Consider the following 18,378-nt stretch of genomic DNA (forward strand, 5'->3'; position numbering starts at 1 on the left):
TTTCATGCGCTAGACAGGGCCTCGGGGTCATTCGCCCAGCCCCACCCCTGCACTAATCTCATGCTCCCCAATAGCCAGCAGCGTACTTTAGCATGCTGTGTCATAGGGGCTGCCTTCCCTACACCTACCATTCAGTTTGATATCACACATTCCCAGATAAGCAATCCTTGCTGGGGGCAGCACTGAAGCCAATGGGATCACTTATTCATGGGCAATCGCTGGGTGTTCTCCAACATCCCACATTTGCTACAATCTAGCCAGCAGGGAGGGAGGTAGAGCTCGGATGTGAATGTCCGAATGCATTTCTTGGTACAAGACTCATGGCAGAAGAGCTTGTGGTCTGTTACATTGCCACTGGGTCTTGTCACATGCTTGTGCCACCAACAGATAGCAGTGCTAGAAGAGAGTGTAGAGAACAACCCTGGGCTGGCCCCTAGAGAAGCCAAGATGAAAGGCCCACCAGCAGGACTTGCCAAACCAGCAGGTATAATGCCCCAGGACCTCATAAGTAATATCTGGGGAGAGGAAGGAGGCCCTCTATTGTAGGCCTGTGGCAATGAGCTTTGATGGCACATCATCAATCATTTTGCCATGTGCAGTGAGGGAGGACTTAGATTGGGTTTACCCATGCGCCCAACTGGATTGCTCTCACGCGATCGGTAAGTATCAGGGTGAGACAGTGGGGGACTGGTGAGCACGTTTTTGTATGAGTGGTCGGTGCCCTGTCTATACCCAAATGGATTCAGAATCACAAACATTTGATTGCAGTTTCCCAGCACACTGCTCTTAAAACGGCCACAGAGGAGCCAGTCTCTTCACTTCCTTGCTGTCTCCCCCTGTAAGAACATCAAGTAAGATGTGGACAATAGCTCGGTTTATATTACATCCCCAAGAGGAGGATTAATCTGTACGACCCAGGACAAGATCCCCCCTTGGAACCCAGCAGAGTCTCTCAGCAGCTGTGCAATCTCAGCTTCCCTTCCATTGTTCCCTCTGGTGCACTGGCTACTGCTCTGGGAGGAGATGGCAGAGCAGAGAAAGGGACAAATCATGAGTAGGAGTGACAGCAGGTGCTGGCTTTTAATCTTGCTAATGTAGTTTAATATCAGCTTTGTTTTCCTGCAGTCCCCTTAGCTAATTGAAAAGCCTGAGGAAGCAGCTGCTTATCTGGCAAACAGGCATCAGATTTCCTAGCAGCAGCCCTCTGTCTTACCTGTGTCGTTATCTGCCCTTGCTGTAACCTGAAGGGCTGGGGGCGGTTTCACCCCTGACCCGATACACTCCAGGAGGGTGAAGAGTGTGTACCAGTCATCCCCAGCGTGAATGTTTGCAGCATTGGTCTTCAGAAGCTCGTGGAGGCCATAGGCAACCTGGTGGCTAACTCTGGACAGCACGGCGGGCTTCATCATTAGCAGGATACGGAGTGAGAGGAGAACCTGGCCAGGGAAGGTGGCAGTGAGTGGTCATGGCCAGCGCTACATCCACTCCCATCCCTTACCAAAGTCCTCCTCTCCCAGTTAGAGCTAAAGGCTGTAGCTTCTTCAGCAGAGTTGCATGCACTGCAAAGGGCTGTGAGATTAACCCAGCCTCCTTGCTCGCTGGTGTGCAGTAGTCACATACAGTGTACTTGGGCCACGTCCCTTAGTCCCTGGTGGCTGGCAGCAGACAATTTCTGTGAGCTGGAATCTGCGGTAGTAGGATGTCAGCAAAGCAGCACAAGCAGGGACAAGGCCATTCAATGTGGTGTGTAAAGAGTATAAAACTCCCTATCACCCAGGCAATGTGTTAGTACAGAGAGGCTACAAGCCAGGAGGATTGTAACGGTTACCCTTTAGGCACATAAGCTTAACACACAAACTTGGGTGAAAGTGTTTTAGTCACCACTGTTCCACACACCACCTTCAACCCCTAGAACTGAAAGGGTGGAGAGAACCATCTGTCTGCGGTTCAGTCTGTTCACTTGTCAAACGGACTCTGAAGTGCTCTCAGATGCAGGTGCCCCACAGAGTCTGAATCTGTCTGACACTACTTTTAACTGGCTAGGCTTTAAGCAGACGTCGTCCCTTTGGCCGTGAGATTCCCCTCTCCCAGACCAGGTCCACCTACCTCCTTCTCCATGACAAGTGGCATGTTCAGATGCCTTTGGGGGATGGGTCTTTCCCTTGATATGGGCCCTCTTAGGGGAATTCTTCTCCCTCATTTTCATTGCTCTGAACTCATCAGACCAGGCTCCATGGCTTTTGCCTTTTAGCTGTAACTCTCCCCTTCTTTGCAATTCAAACAGCTCTCAGAGTGCCTTGAAGTCTGCAGCAGGGCACCAAATCCCAAGACAAGTGAACAGGTGGGAAGTGGTCCTGCCACAAATACAGGGAGGAGGCCAGCACTCAGAGCACTCAAGTGATGCAATGCTAGGATGACTAACGGCAGCGACAGATCCCTCATGCGCTGGTGAGTGCAGGCACAAAACCCAGTACACCGACCTCCACCAACCCCCTTACCTGGGCACTGATCTCCTCCCGGCGCAGGAGCCGAATGGCCAGCCTGAGCAGCCCTACCACTGCTCTTTCCACCAGGAAGCAGAACTCCAGAGCATGGACGCACAGGTGATAGAGGTGGTCTCGCACTGCCTGCCAGACACAGCCCACACGGTCCCTAGCCAACACAGCAACAGGAGAAAGGGCAGGGTGAAGGGAGATGAACAGCAGGGCTTAGCAGCTGCTCGCTCTCAGAGACCTTGCAGGCCTGGTATCTCACTGTTTCAACTGGACGCTCCAGCAGAGAGTTACCAACAACAGATCTATGGGAGCTCATTGCTTCATAATTCACAAGCAACCAGGTGGGGGAGGGCACTCTAAACTCTGCTTCAGCAGCTTCCTTGGAACCTCCTGGCCCCTTTGCTCAATTTGCAAACCCCTTCCCCTCCTCAGGTGTGCCAGGCGCATGGGGGCTCCACCAGCCCCACCTGCCAGCCCTCCCATATTTAGCAGGAGATCTTTTCAACAGGCCACCCACCCCACCATCAAGGTGATGTGGGGGAAGGGTAATTCTTGATCATACGACTTGGCACTGCAGCAACACTATCCCCCCACCTCCCCATCCCTAGCTGGGACAGACACCATTTTAGTCTCCATGTCCTCTAGGTCTCACTGAAGTAAGCAGAGATTCAGAGGGGATGGCCCTCTTTTTACAGGTACTGTGGTGGAATTGCTAAACCCAGCTGTTGTGCTTCAGCTGGCAAACCAAGCCCATAAGGAACCGAGCTCCTGGACCTACACATCAGTGAGTCACTGCTGGAGCAGTTCTGTAGACTGCGTTTGAATAAGGGCATTGGCACACAGCTCAAAGAATCACCTATTCTCCAGCACGATCCTCAGCAGCATCTCCAAGCAGAAGGCAGAGTCCTCCTCATCATACGTCTCCTCATCAGGAGTCACGGAGATCAGAGCCTGAAAGAGCCAAAGATCATCAGTACCCATCACCACCTCTGCATGCAGTGAAAATCCTCCCAGAGGGACCAGCTTGTGCGTTCCCCCAGTCACACAGCACTTCACAGCTTCTGCAACCGGATCCGCCATTTAGGAGAGCAGACACACCAGGTTCTTTTTCTGATGCACTCACTAATGTTCAACTCAGGCATGCAGTTTGCCAAGGGGAAGCAAGAGGGACAGCCCTAGGGCTCCTAGGCACAGCTACAGGAATTCTCAAGCCTCTCCTGAGCCCCACAGGGATCCTTTAAGAAGCTATACAACAAATTAACACCTGGCTCTGCTCTTAAGGAAGTCCCTGGACCTAATTTCCCATGCCAGAGACAGTGAGAAACCTTGAGCCAAAAGCTGAACTGAATGCTGTTCTTGAAGTACTTCTAGATAAGTCTTCTGGAAAAGACCTGCAAGGGAAATATTCCACCGCAGTATGCGATACATGGCTGTAAGTACAGTGTACCCTCCTGACCACTATCCTCCAGCCCTACAACCTGCCTGCGATGCCTCTCACCTTCATGAGCTCCTGGAGGGACTCCAGCTGGAGGAACTTGCTTTCAGTGATCAGTTTCTCTGGGTCACATTGCTGCGAAGAAGAGAAGGGAAAGAGAGTGCTGTGAGCAGGGACATAACCTGAAGAAACGCAGTTCATGCAGGTCGGCACGCACAGAGTAGATTGGAGAGGGAGCTTCAAGCCCATTTCTAGGAACTCAGGCCCCGACCAACCAATACGCATCACTAGAAGCCATTTCTCCTAAAGAACCTGGCCTCCACTGGGCAAATTTTAGGGGAGAGAACAAGTCACCACATCAGGGAAAATCTGTATTTGTTACAAATCCATTCTCATCAACTTGTGCTTAGTTATGGGACTCTAAACTAGACTAAACATCTCAGCTCCCTATGGGGAAGCACCTGCATTTTCATGGACTTATGGAACGTGGCTCCCCATGGGCGAGTAGTGTTAGATCTGTATGGAGTACACTACAGCTCCCTACAGCTGTGCATATGCAGGTATTCTTCAGGGTCTGTTAGGTCCCTGAGGTTTCCAAGTCCTCTGGGATCCTGGCTCCATCTAAATAGTTAACACTCTTCCACAGGAAGCGGGTACTTAAGAGTTACAGCCCCACTTCCCATGATCTGTGAAGGTCTGTCCTCTCATACACACCACCCAATGCCCCTGCTCAATGCATTACACTCTGTGCCAGATTCTTTTCAGTCCCGTGCATTACCTTTATGCACTCCAGAGCTATTCGCTTTGCTTCCTGGTTCTCTGTAGATGGCCCCCTCATGCCAGATTGTTCTGTACCGCTGAGGGTGAGCCAGCTAACAAAGCTCAGCACTGTGGACTCACCGCTGCAAACAGAATACACACACATCAGCCACACAACAAGAAACCATGCATGTTCCCTAGCACCCATGAGGGACTTGTTGAGCCACACCTCTCCATGCCACTCACCGGTTAGATGGGGTCTCTTCCCGCTGCAGAGAGATCTTGCCATTGGGATCCACAAAGTCTTCAACCTGGAAGTCAGACCAGAGTGCATGTCCCAGTGTTCACCTCTTTCAGCTCTGTCTTCTTCACATCCCCAAATCAATTTTCCATTCAAGTCTACACTGTCTGATCTATACACAGCACATAACCCGCCCCCCACATACAGACACTGTCACCAAACCTGCAACCCCACAGGCAAAACCACAGAATTGGGCCTTCTACAGTGCATTGTTGCAGTCCCCACACCATTGCATTTCCCCACACAGACATGTCTTGTCATTTATTTTAGCAGATGTCTGAGAGTTGGAATTAATCAAATTCAGATTAAGAACAAAAAACAAAACAAACAAAAAACATCTGCCAATCTGAGAAGCAGGAGCCCACAGGTCACTACTGTGCTAAGCCCTTCAAGGGCTGTCTTGCTCTATACACGCACTGCTAAAGCCAGGCCTTTCCAAGCAGGCTCTCTTCTCCTTTGAACTGGGACTCTGCAAAGCTGGGCTCTCCATTTGCCCTCTCTTGAATTAGCCAGGAGCTGGCTGTCATTACCTCCACCATGGCCTTGGGCAGCAGCTCTGCTCGGAAAAGCTGCAGCATTGCCTCCATGATGTTTTTCCAGCCCTCCCGCAGAATGTCGCCATGGCGATGCGCCAAGTGAAACACAGTCTTTGCTGCGATGTGGGCCTTGGGATTACTTCCAAAAACACTGGGCAGATTCTCAATAGACTGCAAGAGAGAAGAGTGGGTGGCAGTCTGTCAGCAAGACACATTTCCCTTTCAACACAGCCCAGGACGGAGTGCATTGCAGACCCTGCTACGGGACAGACGATATTTATAAGAAAGGCTATGGGTAAACTACAAAGCTAGCACTCAATCTGGGGAAGGCTGGGCTCAGCTGGCTTCCCTGACCCTTGCTGAAACACAGGGGGAAGACAGAGATGCACCACTGTAGCACTTTAGCGACATCACTACTATGCTGACAGGAGGGGTTCTCCCATTGGCATAGGTACTCCACCTACCCGAGAGATGGTAGCTAGGTCAACTGGAGAATTCTCCTGCCCATACAGTGCTGCCTACACCAGGGGTTAGATTGGTTTAACTAGGTTGCTCAGGTATGTTGATTTTTCACATCCCTGAGCAACAAAGTTCTACCAACCTCATTTCCTAGGGTAAACCAGGCTTAAGACTCGGCACTACAGTAACTCATTCCAGAATCACAAAGCTCTTTACTAATACTTCATTCAACATCACAACTCCCCGGAGAGGCATGAATTATTAACTTCTCTGTACCTCAGTTTCCCTCCCAGGCCTGCTCTACATCAGGAAATTAGGTTAGTATAATTACATCATTAGGGGAGTGAAAAATCCACCTCCCTGAGCGACACAGTTAAACCAATCTAACCCATAGTGTAGACAGCACTAGGTCGGTGGGAATTCTCCTGTAGACCCAGCTACCACTTCTCGGGGAGGTGGAGTACCTATGCTGATGGGAGAACCTTTCCCGGAAGCATAGGTAGTATCTGCACTGATGCTCTACAGAGGCCCTGCTGCAGCCTTTTAAGTCTAGACAAACCCTAAGTAACATGACTATATAAGTGACTTGCTTAAGGGCATAGCTATTCCCACTCAGTCAATGGCAGGGCTGGGAACAGAACCATGAGTCCTGATCTGCAGTCCCCTGTGCTAATTACTAGACCACAGTCCCTTCATAAAGGCAACCTGTCCAATACATCCACAGCTTACCAACACAAAGTGTGTTATGCCATTCCATCAAACTGACCACATGCTACAAAACTGAGTCTCTCAGTAAAGCAATATAGCAACCATGTGAATAAGGATCAGAACTAATATGTCCAATGTTTTTGAGGAGCCCAAAAGTCTCTCAAGAGGAGGAACACTATGCAAAGAAATAATCCGTGTAAGTAAGAAACAGAAAATCCAATAACTCTGTTCTGCTCCCAAGGCTAATTGAGAAGGGGTGAGAAAGACTGGACCAGACAGAAGCGTAACTCTTCAGATCTCATACCTGAAGCCCAGAAAACATGTGTCCCACCCTGTTATCCCATTGCTCTTGAAAGAGGTCCAACTGCAAAACGACTTGCTTTGGCAGGCGCTGCTGTCAGTGCTAATGACCAGAGCTGTATTGCATGAGTGGCTCTATGTGGCAAGCTTGGCAAGAAAGTTTCAGCTACCTTTGTTCCATTTCCAGTGCCAGCCCCCATGTTATTATGAAAGAACCACAGGAACATACATATCAGTGAGCTCTCGCATCAAAATATGAACTTCAACATCCCTTGGCTTCCTCTGTGCACTGACCAGCCACATCCAACTCATCCCAACAGACAGCAACTCCAGAACACCCAGTGGGTGAGTGTCTAACTGCAGAGAAAGGCAAGAAGAATAACACTGCTGAATCCACTGGAGAGCAGGGTGATCTTGCTTACAACCACTTGATTCCTTGCAAAGACCTCTTCCATCTCTTCTCTCACAGCTGACCTCCAATACGGCGATATCTTGCAATTGCAGTGCCTCAGAAAAGATACCTGATCACTAAAAGGTTTGCCTAGGGAAGCGGCTAACAGCTAACCTAAACCAAAATGGTCTTTCCTTACTTTCTCACTGTTGCTCTTAGTCATCTTCTCAACCCCTTAAAACACTGCCTTCCCCTCTACTATATTACCTCTCAAATATCTGTGGTCCTCAGGTTGTATGGAAATTTAGGGCTGAAGAATATAATTGGTACAGTTGGAATACAGCTAAGGATAAGACCCTATTTCTTGTGGAAAAGCCAGGGGCATTTTTCAGGACGAGAAGTCCTTGATTTTATATCTCCCACCAAAAGATGCACTTGTTAAACTGCAACAGAACTCGGGCTGCAGCGCACCAAATTTCAGTCTCACAATTGAATGGGATGCAGCGGGCAATTGTTAGGAGCCTTGCAGGGCTTAGTCTAGTAGTTTGGTACAGTGCTCTAAAAGGTTGGGACCAACAGATTTACACAGTTCAACAGTTCTTTGATGGCATACACTCTCCTGCTTGAAAAAAAAAAAGAAAATCCTCCAGCAACCCAGGCTCATTCATCCCACCACTTTTCTGTAATGTCAACCAATAGTGCTTGTGTGTGTGTGTGTACGTACACGTACTCTAGGAACTTCTTCAAATTCCTGCTCTATTTTCTAAAGGCTTTGTCTACACATATTTGTATTGTGTCCCTCTCCCAATACATTCAGGGTACGTCTACTCTGCACATGCTTTACAGCAGGGTGGAGTGTATACACCACTCTAGCACAGGTATAAATACCAGTGCAGATGGTGAGACGCTGCTTAGGCGAGTATAGACACACCAGAACCTTATGATATGTACCTCACACGGCTCTCTACAAGCCCAAGCAATGCCTCCTCTGTCTACACTGCTATTTTTAGCAGTGTAGTGTCCCGCTGTCCTCCTGCTGCCTGAGCTTTTCTCCACCTCAGGGAAAGACTGCAGCAGAGAGGAAAGGCTCTGGCAGAGGGAAGGCAGCAGGCAAAGGCTCAAACAACTCTCTGCTGCTGGAGCCTTTCCCTGCCACAGTTCCCCACTGCCAGAGCCCTTCACTGATGCATGTAGATACATGCTGCAGCATGGATGCAGCCTGCTTTTCACTGTGACATGTAGCCACACATAACCGACATGCTGCTGCCAGTGGTGTGCAGTGTAGACATATACAGAGTAGAAACATCTGTGATTCAAGCAACTTGGCTGCCACAGGTGATCCCTTCCCATCCCTGACAAAACTGCTGCTGAAAATGCCACATGAGCAACACCTAGAAGGAAACAGTGGGGATATTAGGATATGCTGCTGTGTGGAAACCCTACTTCATTACAGACAAATCACATTTCTCCATTCACTTGCACTGAAGAGTTCACGCCGAAAATCCCTGCACTGGGGCTGAAAAACAGGACAGACAATATATCTGCAGGGGATGTCATCACATGTAAAAGTTAACCTCTCCACAGCAGAAACTTTGAGACAGAAGATGATATATACAAGTATCTGCTTCCAGATCCCTCCGCACAAACTCACCTCGCTGCTGAGGGCAGTAAACTTGCAGAGAGAAATTATGAGATTGTCAAACACATCACTCAGGCCATAGTGTGCAGAAATCATTGCACATTTCCTGAAAGACAAACCACAAGCAATGTAACCACAACAGCACAGGACGCTCCCAGTCTAGAACCCCAGGTCAGGTTCCCTCTTCACTGACAATGCAGGACCATTCCCCTGCATCTCACAATACATGCCAGTATTAGCAACCCATCTCTGTTCTGTGCTGCCACCCTCCAGCACAAACTACTGGCAGGTGCAGAGATCCTGGTATTTCCTTGTGCTGGTCCAGAAAACAAACTGCAGCCTCAGAGGCCCAGGCAGACAGGACCAAGGTCCCCAGTTCAAACCTTAGCATAAAAGTACAGGTGGTCAATTTGTTCATGGTGTTGAGGTTCAAAGTTCAAAAAGGCCCTGGATACAATGGTGTAATAACTGAGCTTTTAAAATGTGCTTATACCTAATTTGAACCCAGCTGTGACCAAAGACCCCCCCCAATACAGACTGCTCTGTCTAGGGAGGGATTTTTGAGAACTGGCTTGGCCAAAAAACATGCTAGGACCTATCCTGGCCACAACTAAGTTTAAATGGTGCTCAATCACTTTAAATAATTTATTACAACAATGTAGACCAGACAAAGATTGAGTGGTACCAATCAGAAGCCTTTAAGGATTGGATCTACACAAGCCCAGGGAAGAGCACTAGCCAGTAATGTGGGGCTGCAGGCTGGGAGCAAAAGCTTCTACTTGCTAGGGAAAGCCAACAGCTGATCTTCTCTATGCTCCCTCCAGCTGGCAGATAGGAGATACTGCCCAAAATGGGGATGATTTACACCCACAGACTGGAAGCCTACTAGATCTCTGCGGAGGAAGAGTAGGGCTACCTGAAGCCAGAGATAGCCTTCTGGATGATTGTTTCATCTAAGCTCTTGTCAAAAACGTAGGACAGGGCTGCAATGGTGGGGCCCCAAGTCATGGTGAAGAGATCGTGATCATAGCTTCCTGGAGGCACGTGCAGGAAGATGCCTTCATCAGTAGCACCACGATGCAGCAGTACATTCCATATGTAGTTTTCCTTCACTAGGCCCGTCTGCTCTTCTGGCATCACTATCTCGTCATTTCTAACAGGGATGGAAGGAAAGGTTAGGTCTGGCTCAGAATGAAAAAATCTAAAATTTACACAGTGCCTTTCGTTATAAAAGATCTCAAAGCACATCACAAACTATGCACGCCCTGGGATCACTTTGCCCACCATTCAAGTGCACGTATACTGGAGTTGGAATGGAAAATCTGTTAACAGCACTCCACTTCCTGACCTAAGCAGCTGTGTAGCGTTGCGAAGAATCCATCTCTGTCTAAAACTGAAGAGGGAATTTAGAGCATAATGCAGTTAACCAAACTGGAATTAGCCAGGACACCTGATAACTAGCAGCTCAGCATCCTCTTTCTCCTTTAGGACCCATTCATCTTTCGCACAGGTAGCTTATGCATTCCCAGACAAAAACTAAGTTAATACGGCATTATAGCAAAGAGCACATATGGGTAATTTAGGGTAAAAACATTAGGGATGTTGTGATTATACCAAAATCAAGCACTATAAAGACAGGAAATTCAAAGTTAGCATTAAACTTAAAAGAAATCTGAACATGTTAAGGCACGGAAATCTACAGTTAAGGCATGCAAATACCCTTAACTTTTCCCTATAGAAACACTATGCATTAGCCATACAATTATGATTAATGCATAGTAGCATTTGAAGTCCTAGGATAAAAATCAGTTTAATCTAAAAACATTGAGATATTTTATCTACTTTTGGTGTCACAAGGGTGACACGTGAAGACCAATAGGAGATAGATGCCCTTCTCAAAATGATCACCCAACTGAGGTCACTACCTACTTCCTCCAGAAACACCACAACATTAACAAAATCCCTGAGAACACTATCCTTGCCATCATGGATGTCACCTCCCCATTCACCAACATCCCTCACAATGACAGCATTGCTACCTGCCTCAGATCTTTACAAGATAATGGATAACACTCAGCTATCCACCCCAAACATTGCCAAACTCATCCATTTCAACCTCACCCATAAAAATTTTATATTCAACAACAAACACTTTATCCAAACCATGGGAACAGCCATAGGTACTAGGATGGCTCCCCAATATGCCAATATCTCCATAGGCCACCTTGAACAAGAATTTCTGGACAAATGCACCACGAAACCAAAGATACATCAATGATATTTTCATCTTCTGGACAGACGACCTAAAGCCTCAGCTTTCCACCACAACTTCACCAACCACCAAACTCTCCCATCCATTTAACTCTCTCTAGAACACTCCCACACTCGCATCAACTTCCGGGATACCATGATCAGCTTCAATAATGGAACTCTACTGACACTATATACAAGAAACCCATAGATCACCACACCTACCTTCACAGATCTAGTAAACACCCCAAATATACTAAGAAAATTTGACAGCTACAGCCAGACACTCAGGTACCACAGAATATGCTCCAAAGGAGAAAGTCAGGGATACACAACTTAATACACTCAAAACCGCCTTCACCAAACAAGGACACTCCACGAGAGGTAGATCACATCATGGAATGGGCCACCCAAGAGAACCTGCTTCAATACAGCAATAACCTCTCCTCTCCCCTGAACTGCACACCCCCAGTGGCCATCTACCACCCCACACTGGAACCCATATGGGTATCACTGAACAATTACAACCCATACTCAATGGGGACAACATCGTGAAAGAAATCCTTCCTGAACCCTTTCTTCTGGCCTTCCCAAAACCACCCAATCTCTCCGAGCTCATCATCAGAAGCAAGTTCCCAACAACACACCAACTTAAAGCAGAACCAGACTCTGCCAGAACAATGGATACAAAACTTGTAGACATATCTCCACTGCTATGATGGTCAACACTCCCCACAACACACCCTGAAGGATCCATGGGTCCTAACCATTCGTATCACAACATGTGTTGTACCTCATCCAGTGTACTAGATGCCCCAACAACCATGTGGGTGAAACCAGATGATCACCATGCTCTTGAATGAACCCTCACGGAAAAATGATAAAAAACAAAAAACACCCTATCACCTGTGGGTGAACACTTTTCACGAAGTGAAAAGTTACATCAGTCTATATCTGACCTCTCAGCCCTCATTCTCAAAGGAAACTTGCACAAACATTTTGGACAGACAAACCTGGGAGCTTAAATTAAAAACTTTGCTAGACACTAAAAATCATGGACTGAACAGACACACTGGATTTATGGTTTATTACAACAATCTATAAACTACTAACACACCACCCCTACTTCCTCCCGCCCTCCTTTTGCCTGCTATGACAGGAGAGGTGTGAACAGGCCCCTTCACCTGGAATGGTCCCTTATAAGATGTGTTAAGTACTTATGCGAAACAAATGTGTTCCATCTTGTATTCAGCTGTGACACACTGAGTGCATTTCCCAGACCCCAAAAAGAGCTCTGTGACAGCTCAAAAGCTTGTCTCTCTTACCAACCAAAGTTGGTCCAATAAAAGATATTAATTTACCCACCCTGCCCCACCTAACTGAGGGCAGACTATGGCCTCAGTCCCATTGACATTAGAAGATATCAACCATTTTGAAAGAGGTCAGTTCTTTATGGAATTCTCTATGCAAGGACATTCTTCAGCTGCTGAAGAAACTTCCACTTATGAAAACCAATCGCAAAAAGTGACCTTTAACTTAAAAAATTCACAATATGGCCTACACATAAGGTTGCAGTAAATTTCAACTGTAGGGAAAGTTTGAAGAGACTGTTATGTTTGAAACAAACAGTTTGATACCCAACAAAAGTTTCTTAAAGGACCCATATTTTGATTAATTTTAACTCAAATAAATTAATGGATTTACTTGGAAATTCTCAGAAATTTAATTCTGTGCCCAGAGCACAAGTGCTGTAATTTTGAAGAGGATATGCAATATTCTTCATCTACATGACAGTCTGAATCTCTACTTTAAGTGCAAAAAGTCTCCATCTTAACTACTGAGTCATGATAGCACCTCCATAACGGAGCAAGACTGTGTATGCCAGGCTGTCCTAGCATCAGTGCTCTTAACAGAGCCATAAGACAGCCTGTGGACTGACTACAAAAACTGGGCTGGTTCTGGGATAGAGTCATCAGACAAACAAAAGATCTCTGAAGACTCTCTGAACTCTGTTTGAAGGGAGGAGAACCCCATCAAGCAATAGACACTGATCAAAACTACAATTTATTTGCTGAAATCTGGAGATGCCTCTTGAACTTCTAGGTACTTAGCACAGGTGCCTGCATAACCCTGCTTCTGGAGGAGACTTGAAAGGGAGCGCCGGACTAAGAAGTCCGCCTCGTTTCTAGACCCAGTTGTTGCACGCAATCACGGACTGAAACCAGCTGAGAGTCAGAGTCACATCCTGCCTCCTCAAAGCTGTAATCCCCTTAGCTTCAAAGTGGTTGGGCCTGGATTTACTGAATACGATAACTTCTAAGCAGTTATTAAAGCCTCCCCACCCACAGCCAACTCTGAGCATGAAAGGACCACAGCAGTCAGGAATTCCCCCAAGCAGCGGTCTGTGTGCCAGGAGCCCCAGGGATGGGGAGCAGAGACCAGGAGCAGACAGTTTCATGAGAGAGAAAGGGACAAATGCAAAAGCAGAATATACAAGACCAAGACCTGGCCACACCATCTCAGGGCACCAATGCAGCATTAGGGAGGGACACCGCTTCTGGCGCTACAAGTTCTAATACAGTTGGAAGCCTGACCCAGAGGAGTGGTTTCTTAGCTACAGTATCTCACATGTACCGCTCTCACGCTGCCATTCCTTCACATGTTGATAGAAGCCATGTTTTTTTAAAAAAAACCTTTATCTTAAGTCTTGCAGATTAAAATACCATGGCAAGGTTCCAACTACACAAATCCAATTCAATAACTGTGACGAGCCTATTACCACAGCCCCAGATTAAGATGGAAGATGGTTCAAGGCAGACTGGCACATGATCAGCAGAATTCTCTCTAATTGTGCTCCAGAGGTCTCACAGACCAAAACAGAGCCGCTTTGCTCGGTGCATACATGGAAATGCGATAGAAGGCTGAATACTTACTTGATGGCATGGTACATGTCCTCCAGTATGTCCTGTTCAAAGTCTTTGCCTCCATTCACCCCCTTCAAGTTCTTCCGGAATTCCTGGGAACATTACAGTTAGCACCAAGATGATTCTCTTAAGAATATTTCAAAAACACTAACTTAAGTGGCACTCAGCAACTCAGAGGCCCATATGCAGCTTGCAGACTCCATGGGTCTCATTAATTGTTTGCTTGCCTTTCCTGGGACTCAAGAAACACTGACCAATACATTATAATTCAGGGAGTATTGAATAATCCTTTTAGTGGCATGGGAGCGTTCAGTAGCCTCCATCCCACCTGCTGATAGGTAATATTACATGGGGATGGTCCATTAATGTTACATGTGATTAGCTTCAATTGTGCGTTGGGATGACAAATACACCACCTTTGTAAGAACACTGTGCCATCACTTTGAGCTCTCTGCACTTCCCCAGGTGCTTATTCACTTAGCATCACTTCTCTAATCGACTAGTCTTTTTTCTATTGCTTCTTTTCATTCTTACTAGTTCTTATGGTACAGCAGGTCACGAAACTGTGTTTACAGAGTAAAAAGCAATTCAAACCTTCCCTGCATGTTACTGCTTAGCTTTCATTTCTTCAGACTGTGTAACTCTTGTACTTAACCCCAACACTACTGTTATTTACAGTACATCGAAGAGTGATGAGTGGGACAGACTAAACAGAAGATGGAAGGAACAGCAAACGGAAAAAAGCCAGAAAGGTGAAAACAGAACTCCGTGCTCCTAAAATGAAGAGAAGTAAGAGGCAGCATAACAGCCACATGCAGGGAATCTGCTCTCACCTCTAGGGTCATTGGAACATTCTGCTTGCGGACATTATGGTTATGCTGGTCAGTGTTCAGCATAATAACTGCGTAGGCCAGGGCAAAGCAGGCATCACTATTAGCAAATGGAGAGCCATTTGATTTCTGAAAGGCAAATACAGCCACAAGTCAGATCCACAGGAGACAGATGCACACATGACTTGAGATCTCCATTTTCCTGCCTGCACAACAGAATCCAACAAATGGACTGGCTGAAAAATCAGAACTCTACTCCCAGCTTCTGGACAATGCCCCGGAAGAAGTCACTGTGCCATCCCCCACCTACACAGTAATGTTATAGAACACCGGGAGCTCAAAAGAGGTCAGATTCACCCTGTGATTTGACATGTCAAGGACAGCAAACATACACAATGGGTGGATGGAGCATAATTTCTTCCCACCCAGTACGCACCCGCCAATGTTCTGTGAAGGCTTCCAATAGCCTCTGAATCACCGGCGCCTCTCCTGGTAAGCGAAATGCTTCTAGGTAAAGCCGTAATGCTTCATCCAGTCTTAAGCCTTGGAAATTGAAAGTCCTGCAATAAGAGCAAAATGCTAGGAGACACACAAACAGACAGGAGAAGAAGGCAGGGCAGACAAAGCAAGGCATGTGTGCACCCACAGATTTATTGACTGGAAAACACTGAGGATCAACATACAGGAATGAGCCATACCGACGGGTGGGCAGGGAGCAGAGGGAGATGGACAAGAGTGGTGGGTGGAAGAAAGCAGAAGGAAAGGTCACCAATAACAGCCAGTGGATAGGAGTGACGAAGGAGGAACAGTGGTCATAGTAGCTGGTGGTCTGTTTAGCTCCTGAACCAGTTCCCCTTTGTGACCAAATACATCAGACACCAACTATGGAAAAATACTCACCCCACAAAGCTCTCCAGCAAGTCTATGTTCTTACGGTCACTCACAAACTCCCCAATCATCTTCTTGTCTAGCCGGGGATTTTCTCGCAGCCACTGGGCCACCTCATTGTTGTCCATGGGGATGGCCAGAAGACTCTTCTCCTGAAGAAACTGTATCCCTTTCCTTGGCTTCTGGTTGAACTGCTCTGTGCCAGTTATCAGGAGCTGCAGGAGGCAAGCTAACAGTTACCAGTTTGGCTGAAGAGCCCTACAAAGCGGAGAACCTCTCTATGGAGATTCACTTCCACTTTTTACTTACAGGTGCTCTAGGGGGTCAAAAGCCACAAAACAAAATTACTTCAAAGGCACTGTGAAAAATATGACTGACTTCAGGACTGAATACATTGTTATACTTGTGTGATCTTGGAAAAGGGATCACCCAAAGCCAGAAGATCTGCAGACCTCCCTCAGAGACAAAACAAATCAACAGTGAACAGCACAAACCACAAAAAGCTTCAAGTCTCACCCAGTGACTAATTCTGATACTACAGGATATCCCGCCCTCCCCAACACTGCTATTCAACTAAAGCAGAGGAAGCTGCAAGATGAACTCCGAACAAATGGCAGGAGATCAGGGCCACTCCTCTACAACAGTAGCCACTGTTATCTAGTATTTTTGGACTACTGGAATCTCATTCTAAACCACTGACAGGAGTACAGGTAGCAAGAGTCCTATGCACCTATGTGGCACACAGAAGCAAAAGACACTAAGGGCTTGGGGTATGTAGATACTACTTATGCCGATGGGAGGGGTTCTCCTGACAGCGTAGACAATCCACCTCACCGAGAGGTGGTAGCTAGGTCCACATAAAAATTCTTCCGTCAACTTAGCACTGTTTATACAGCGGGTTACATTGGTATATGTGGATTTTTCACACCCCTGAGAGACACAGTTAGTGTAAATTACTAGTGTAGACCAGGAGTCAGAGAAGTAAGAACTATAAAGAGTTCAGCAGGTGAGGCAGGAACATCTAGAGCTCTATCAGGACAAGCAAAACCAGAGTCTGGGACAATAAAACAAATGGCTTTTTTTTTTTTTTTTTAAAAAAGACAACTCTATTCTGTTTATACTTGAACAATTTGTGCTTCAGGGACCAGGATTATATAACAAAATGTCTACAGTGCAATAGAGCACCTGGTTAAGGAAGGGTTAACTGAAGGTTTTGTAGTGTTAAGAAAACCAAACGCACAAACAGCTACATGAACTTTACTAAAGCCCCAGAATAAATGTCAGTTCCCTGTTAGTCCCCATCACCATGAAACCACGAGCAATGACCTAGTGAACTAAATTCATGACCATCCCAATTCTAACTCCCCTGGGCTCTCAGTACCTCAGAGCCCATCGCCCACTCCTCTCTATCCCCCCATGTATGTCTGTGTGAACTTTCTCAAAGTACAGTGAAGTACACAGCTCCTGCAGTGTAGAAAACACAGGTATGCAGTCAGGATAACATCTGTTAATGTTTGAGAGATGCACAGATGCTGCTGTGATGAAGCCCAAGTACCTACCTAGCCTACACAGTCTGAGGGGTTACCTCAGTGTGGAAAATCACTACTATGTATTTGGAGCTGAGGGGTTTCCTCAGTGTGGAAAATCACTACTATGTATTTGGAGCTGCAGGACCAAAAAAAGGTGTCTATTCCAGACTCTAGGCACCTTTGACAGTTATCTAAAAAAATATTTAATAACCTGTATGATATATGTCTAATTAAACCTCTCAGTAAAAGATGTGATCCACCTTTCTTAAACAATGATCCTTAAACAACCTCCTCTCCCCAACAACCTCCATAAAAAGCAGCCTTACAGTGGAATGTGAAAGTCAACAAATTTGGTCCTTTTTAGACCAAGGGAGGAGAGCAAATTCCAAAGCGGAAAGCCCATTATAGAGAATATCCTTCCAACAATTCCCTCCCTTATAACTGAGGCAGCTCCAAGTACAGCTCTTACATTAGTTATGGGAAGGAAGGGGGATCTGAGGTACTGCAAGACAGTCCCACACAGTTCAGAGCTGTCTAAATCAGAACCAATGCCTTAAACTCTACTCAAACCCACAGGCAGCCAAAACAGATCACAAGGCACAGATGTAAAGCGCTCACAGTGAAATACCCTGCACGTATACATTTTGTGACAATTTTGTTTCTGAATAGATGTAAGATAGCCCCAAGAAAGCACATTATAATCTAGTTGAGGTGACAAAGGCATGAATCACAGTAGTGAAATCTTCATTGGCGGGAAAAGTTTGCAGCCTTCTAGCCAGATGCAAGTGTAAAAAGCCATCCTGACCACCACTGAAAGCCAACTCACTCAACCCAAGTTGCAACCACCCATAAAGGGATAGTTAAAATCACCATATCTTTTGATTGCTTGCCCCAGCCTACCAACACCACTCAATTTCATCTGGACTGGGTCTCT

At 46.6% G+C, this 18,378-nt stretch overlaps 1 protein-coding gene across 12 annotated transcripts in view; it reads right to left on the reverse strand.

Moving 5' to 3' along the window:
- The window catches only part of GBF1 (golgi brefeldin A resistant guanine nucleotide exchange factor 1), a 179,846-nt gene that overhangs the window by 11,212 nt on the left and 150,256 nt on the right, over nucleotides 1-18,378 (reverse strand). For 11 of the 12 annotated variants that reach the window (XM_073352952.1, XM_073352959.1, XM_073352955.1 and 8 more), the window contains 13 exons: nucleotides 15,928-16,130; nucleotides 15,464-15,587; nucleotides 15,031-15,156; nucleotides 14,207-14,289; nucleotides 9,940-10,176; nucleotides 9,036-9,129; nucleotides 5,521-5,697; nucleotides 4,936-5,000; nucleotides 4,709-4,832; nucleotides 3,994-4,065; nucleotides 3,352-3,446; nucleotides 2,499-2,652; nucleotides 1,214-1,436 (listed from right to left, as the gene is read on the reverse strand). In XM_073352952.1, the coding sequence (XP_073209053.1) occupies nucleotides 1,214-1,436; nucleotides 2,499-2,652; nucleotides 3,352-3,446; nucleotides 3,994-4,065; nucleotides 4,709-4,832; nucleotides 4,936-5,000; nucleotides 5,521-5,697; nucleotides 9,036-9,129; nucleotides 9,940-10,176; nucleotides 14,207-14,289; nucleotides 15,031-15,156; nucleotides 15,464-15,587; nucleotides 15,928-16,130 (1,777 nt within the window). The remainder of the gene's footprint in view (nucleotides 1-1,213; nucleotides 1,437-2,498; nucleotides 2,653-3,351; nucleotides 3,447-3,993; nucleotides 4,066-4,708; nucleotides 4,833-4,935; nucleotides 5,001-5,520; nucleotides 5,698-9,035; nucleotides 9,130-9,939; nucleotides 10,177-14,206; nucleotides 14,290-15,030; nucleotides 15,157-15,463; nucleotides 15,588-15,927; nucleotides 16,131-18,378) is intronic. The other variant, XM_073352956.1, reaches the window with a different exon arrangement.

Source organism: Lepidochelys kempii, chromosome 7, assembly GCF_965140265.1.
Source record: "Lepidochelys kempii isolate rLepKem1 chromosome 7, rLepKem1.hap2, whole genome shotgun sequence".
In the NCBI taxonomy this organism is placed as follows: domain Eukaryota; kingdom Metazoa; phylum Chordata; order Testudines; family Cheloniidae; genus Lepidochelys; species Lepidochelys kempii.